The 6,360-nt window shown below is 44.3% G+C and overlaps 1 protein-coding gene across 1 annotated transcript; it reads left to right on the top strand.

Annotated features, from left to right (window-relative positions):
* Nucleotides 1-50: 50 nt before the first annotated feature.
* Nucleotides 51-3,874, top strand: LOC121966558 (ATP-binding cassette sub-family F member 3-like; the record flags this gene model as incomplete). Its single annotated transcript, XM_042516636.1, has 7 exons — nucleotides 51-130; nucleotides 226-358; nucleotides 586-674; nucleotides 1,748-1,839; nucleotides 1,928-2,060; nucleotides 2,378-2,465; nucleotides 3,406-3,874. Coding segments are annotated over 7 exons (774 nt in total), but the record flags the coding sequence as incomplete, so codon positions are not given.
* Nucleotides 3,875-6,360: the final 2,486 nt, after the last annotated feature.

The following is a 6,360-nucleotide window of genomic DNA, read 5'->3' as shown; positions in this document are numbered from 1 at the left end:
ACCTGTTAACACAGCTGATAACAACCCTGATACACACCTGAAAACACTTGTTAACACACTTAGTAAACTATATTTCCTCCTGCAGACCTGAACTGAAGCCCCTTGAAAAAGAAAGTGAGGTCACTTTAAGGTAAGGAGAATAAGTCGAGGTGCAGGTGTTGGTTGGTTGGTTGGCTGGTTGATTGGTTGGTTGGTTGATTGATTGAGGTGTTTTTGTTGCCACAGGTTTCCAGATAACTTTGAGAAGTTGTCTCCTCCCATCCTGCAGCTAGATGAAGTGGAGTTTCATTACTCGAGAGACCAGCCCCTCTTTTCTGGACTCAACCTGTCTGCTGACCTCGAGTCTCGCATCTGCATCGTACGTGTCATCAGTCACATCAGCCATCAGTAACAGGACACCTGTTCACCACAGCTGCTCCTTATGAGACATGTTGAGCCTTCAGTATGAGTCACATCTGTACGAATGTAACAGCACATGATAACCTGAAAGTGGTGATTTAAGCATTGATCTGTGAGCCGATCACACCGATCAATAATCCCGAATCAGGACTGTACTCAGAGTTACTGTGTTTTGTTCCCTGTCAGGTGGGTGAAAACGGCGCCGGTAAAACGACTGTCCTCAAGCTGCTAATGGGCGAGTTAACGCCGGTCAGCGGAGTCCGACAAGCTCACAGGTAAGACAATCAACGGACCAATCCGAGCACAGCACGCACCTCCATCTGTTTACCTGAACGTCCAACTGAGTCTGTTTATAGGGAACTCTTTACATTCTGTTCAGGGAACTGCTTTCTCTGTGTTTGTATGTCCAGTTCAGAAATCTTTTTACTGTGTTTAGGGAACAGTTAACCTTTAGAGGTTCTATGTGAAGAACATTTTACTCAGAGAGAATTTGTTCATTTGTTAAAGAACCATTTAGATGCTTTTTGGGAAATGTTTACTCTGCACAGGGAACTTTTCCCACTCTCTTTAACAAACTGTTTACAATTTCTTGAAAGCCTCTGCTCAGAAAACTGTTATTCTTTGTGTTCATTTAAAGGAACTTTTTTCTCTCTCTTTAGGGAACGGTTTACACTGTCAAGGGAGCAATTTACTTTCTCTGTAGGGAACTGTCAACTTTGTTTTTGGGTTGTGTTTAGGAAACGGTTTACTTTGTTTAAAGAAGTATTTTCCTTCTAAAATAGAAAAATGCCCGTGCACAGCTTTAGTCGAGGTGCTGGTACTATGGCAAAAGTACAAACGTGAAAACTCAAGACGAGCTGTAAGCGATGCTCCACTCAAATCTTTATCCTCTTTCCAAAGTCCTGTCTTCAGTACGCTCTGTAGCCACAACATATGTGGTTTTTCTTTACACGCAAGTGTTTTCCTTCTGTTTAGGGAACTGTTACATTTGTTTATGGTTTTGTTCTGGGAACTGTTGACTCTGCTGAGGGAATCATCCAGAGGACATTTTATATTTGTTCATAGTTTTCATATAGGGAACCAATTACTGTCTTTTTGAGGAACTGTTTACTCTACTCATACTGAGTATAGGGAACTGTTTTCATGCTATTTATAGGGAACTGTTAATATACTGAGTATTGGGAACATGAAATAAACCAGTTTCAGGGATCCATTCTCGCACATTTCTTGAAACATTTTAAAGAGAAATGTTTATAAACCGCTACAGAGCACTGTTAACACAACCTACAGGGAACCATGTTGAGGGAACTGTTCTCAGACTGAAGTTTGTTTGTAACCTCCTCACCAGGAACCTGAAGATTGGGTACTTCAGTCAGCATCACGTGGACCAGCTAGACCTGAACGTCTGCTCCGTGGAGCTGCTGCTCAACCGTTTCCCTGGTAACACTGATGACATCATAGCAAGGCGGCGTCACCTTGTGACTCGGCTCTTCAGACGATCTGATTGGCTTGTGTCTCTCTGTTGCAGGTCGGACGGAGGAGGAGTACCGCCACCAGCTGGGAGGATACGGGATCACCGGGGAGCTCGCCACGAGGCCAGTGGCCAGTCTGTCCGGAGGCCAGAAAAGCAGAGTGGCCTTTGCTCAGATGACCATGCCATGGTAGGACACAAGTCAGGGTCAGCTGAAAGCGAGGAAGATAATGGTGGTGGTGGTGGTGGTGATGATGATGGTGATGGTGATGATGATGATGATAGTGATGATGATGATGATGATGGTGATGGTGATGATGATGATGATGATGGTGATGGTGATGATGATGGTGATGATGATGATGGTGATGGTGATGATGATGATGGTGATGATGATGGTGATGATGGTGTTAATGGTGATGATGATGGTGATGATGGTGATGATGATGATGATGATGATGATGATGATGATGGTGATGGTGGTGATGAAGTATCTCTGTCCCTCAGTCCAAACTTCTACATTCTGGACGAGCCGACGAACCACCTGGACATGGAGACCATTGAGGCTCTGGCGAAAGCTCTCAACAAGTTCAGAGTGAGTGTGTGACATCACCAAACAGATGTCTGATTGGTCAGTCCGGTAGGGATCAGGGTAACACCTGATTAAGCGGATGTTCCTTCATCGTTATATTGTTATTTATATTTTTAGATTATATTTAAGTTATTTCAGTGATTGATTAAAGTACTTTAAGTCATCACACCTCCATGTTGGCAATAATTGGCCGGAGTCATTATGTCTATCAGTCCGTCCATCTCATGTCTCATGGACGCTATACCTCAAGAACACCTTCCTTCAGTTTCTTAAGATTTGGCGCAAACATCCACTTGGACTCAACAATGAGCTGATTAGATTTTCGTGGACAAAGGTCACTGTGACCTTGTGTTTGTCTCATTCTTGTGAACATGTTATCGCAAGGCCACCTTTAGTGAATTTCTTCAAATTTGGCACAAACGTCCACTTGGACTGTGCAATGAATTGGGTTAGGGTTAGGGTTAGGGTCCATTTTTGGTGGTCAGAGGTCGAGGTCATGGTGAGCTTGCATCCCTCTCATTCTTGTGAGCGTGATACCTCAAGAACACCTTTTTTTTTAAAATTTGGCACAAATGTCCACTTTAACTCAAAAATGAAACAATTCGTTGTTGTAGTCAAAGCTCACTGTGATCTTTCATCCATCTCATTCACTTGAATGCATTATTTCAAGGAAGCATTAAGTGAATTTCTTAAAATTTGGCACAAATGTGAACTTGGACTCATGGATTAGCTGATTAGATTTTGGTGGTCAAACTTCACTGTGACCTTCCAGCCGCCTCATTTTTGTGTACGCGATTTCTCAAGGAGAACAAAAACACAAACATGGCACAAACATCCACCTGGACTCAATGATGTTCAGGTTCCACTAAGAAACATAAAGAGAACACAGATGGACAGGTGTGTCTCAGGTGTGTTTCCTCAGGTGTGATGTCATGTGTTTCAGGGCGGAGTCATCCTGGTGTCCCACGATGAGCGTTTGATCCGGTTGGTGTGTAAGGAGCTGTGGGTGTGTGAAGGCGGGAAAGTCAGACGCATTGACGGCGGCTTTGACGAGTACCGAGACATCCTGCAGGAGCAGTTCAGGAAGGAGGGCTACCTGTGAGGCTCCGCCCACTGCTGACACAAACCCCGCCCACCATCCTGTCCTCGCGGCCAATCAGCCGCTCAGAGCAGACCGGGGGACGTTTTCTTCTCTGAACTGTCTGCGAGCTGATTGGTTGTTTGTGTTCACCTGGTGAGGTCACAGTGAACTCTGCAGGAGGAGGAGCCATTGCCAACCTTTTGGAGTTTATTTAAAAGTTATTCGTCACATTGAACCTGATTTTTGTTTTGTATCATCGACTCTTTTATCAGTTTGAAAGGACGGGGCGTTACATTCAGAGACACAAGCCAAATAAAACCATCAGATCATGTGTTCACTCTCCTCTTCTGCTTTAACCGTATGTCTGCATCCGAGTCACCACACAGACATGGACCACATCCAGGAAAAGCTAATAAAAGTGCATCATATTTTATAAACTCTTCACATTTTAATTAACTAAATTACTCAAGCTGTCAGATAAATATAGGGCAGTAAAAGTATAAGATTCCCCTCCGAGATGGAGTGAGTACAAGTATAAAGTATCAGGACATAGAAGTACAAACATGGCAGTGAGGTCCTGGAGTTCTGCAGGAAATGCTCTTTGGACGGGACTCTGTACTCGTGCGTTCGTTCAGTCCGCGGGAGGCTCCATGCCGTCGATAGCCGTATGTTTTCAGTTGTCCAACAGTCTGTCTCATTCTTACCTCAAGAACACTTTTAGGAATTTTTTTTAACCTTGGCACAAATATCCCCTTGGACTCAACAATAAACTGATTTGATTTCACTGTTCAACGGTCACTAGACCGTCGTCTGTCCTCGAGCGAAAATATGTCAAGAATGGCTTGAGGGAATTTTGTCAAATTTGATGTGAATGTCCAGTTGGACTGAACTATTAACTGATTTAATTTCAGTGATAAAGGTTAGCGTGACCTTGCGTGAATGTGATACCTCTGAAAAGCCTTGAGGGAGTTTCCTTAAATATGGCACAAACGTTCACTTGGACTTTAGGATAAACTGATTAGATTTCAGTGGTTAAACTTCGAAGGTCACTGTGACCTTTCGTCTGTCCCATTCTCATGAACGCAATATCTCGAGAAATGTCCAATTGGACCCAATAATGAACTTATTAGATTTCAGTGGCCAAACGTCAAAGATCAGTGGGACCTCGTCTGTCTCATTCTCGGGAATGTGCATCCCAAGAGCAACTTGATTTAATTTTTTTAAATTCGGCACAAATATCCACTTGGACTCAAGGATAACCCGTTTAGATTTTGGTGGTCAAAGTTCACCGTGACCTCGCATGCCCCATTCTTGTGAATGCAGTGTCTCAAAAATGCCCAGAGGGAGTTTCCGCAAATTTGACACAACTGTCCACTTTGACTCGATGATGAGCTGATTAGCATTTGGTGGTCAAATTTGAAGGTCAACTCTAACTGTTGCTTTATTATTTGTTAATTATTCCTATTGCTGCTGGTGTGTTCAAGAACACTCTGGGGATTGAAAACCTGCATCAGACTTTTAGAGAAAGAGAAGAGATGAGAGGAAATCACATTTACCAATAAAGGTTAATAAAGTTTTAATACTGCACTTTTTCAGACATGATGTCAAAAACAGAAGAAGTTTAAATAAGTTTGGAACAGAAGCTCAGAGCAACTAACAGACTGTAATATGGTGTCACCTAACTGGACTATTGATGATTGATCATCAAATCACTCATCAGAATACATCGTAAAATAATATTTATTTATGACACAAGAACAAATTACTGTTTTTCAGTAAGTCAGTAAAACAGGAGAAATGACACTCAGAAAGGTCTCAGACAGGGAGACCTTCTTTATCCACACGGTTTCTTATGGACATATGAAACCAGGTCCTGGTTCTGGTTCTGGTGATGGAGCAGTGATACTCAACTAACGCAACTTACAGCCTGAGGGCCGAATGTGGCCCCTGATAGGCCCCCTTGTGGCCCCCCAACCATTTTCTAACTGACAATCAAAATAAGAGATGGACACTGTGAAGTGTTTTTGTGCTTTTAGTCTCTATAAGGTGCCAGAGTGCATACAACAGCATCAAAATGAGCCCCCCCACTCGACAGAGGACACAGCTAAGACACTAATGTCCTGAAATCCTACAAATGTCTTCAAATCATAGAAACGTCCTAAGGTCCTAGAAACATGTATGGGTCCGCTGTGAGTGGCCCCTGGCCTCCTGTTATTTTGCATTTGTGGTCCCAAGGTAAAGCTTGTTGAATGTCCCTTCTTTACAGCTCAGATGTCCAGGCTGCTGCCGTGTCCTTCTGTCTCTTCTCTCTCAGGTGAGGCAGGACGGCGTCCTTGTAAAACACCTCCAGTTTGGACACTGTCTCCTCCCACAGGTCGGGATCAAAGGTCACCGGAACGACGGCTGTCTCCTTCAGGGTGAAGACAACGAGGTCGGCCTGCTGCAGGCCAGTCACCGCCAGCTGACACTGGATCTGTGTGAAGTAACTGTGGGACGTCTTCAGGCGGTAGACTGGGGACTGGGACAGGAAGACAGGGACAAGGCGTCAGAGACAAGGAGAAGACAACTGGGCAAGGACATTAACAACAAGATGGGGGCGACTAGGTGAGGACATTAACAAGAAGGAGAGGACAGTGAATTTGATTTTTTACCCGTCCAGACTTCCGTCCGTCCTCATCCTGTATCTCCAGACAGAAGGCTGGGTCGTCCCTGCAGGCGTCCTCCACCAGTCTGTGTCTGTGTTTGTAGGGACACTTCACCTCCAGGCAGAGCAGCCATTGGCCCGTCTGGCTGTCCGTCACAATGCCGTCAGGACTG

Source organism: Plectropomus leopardus, unplaced genomic scaffold (assembly GCF_008729295.1).
Source record: "Plectropomus leopardus isolate mb unplaced genomic scaffold, YSFRI_Pleo_2.0 unplaced_scaffold2504, whole genome shotgun sequence".
Classification (NCBI taxonomy): Eukaryota; Metazoa; Chordata; class Actinopteri; order Perciformes; family Serranidae; genus Plectropomus; species Plectropomus leopardus.
This window is presented reverse-complemented; position numbering and strand designations above follow the sequence as displayed.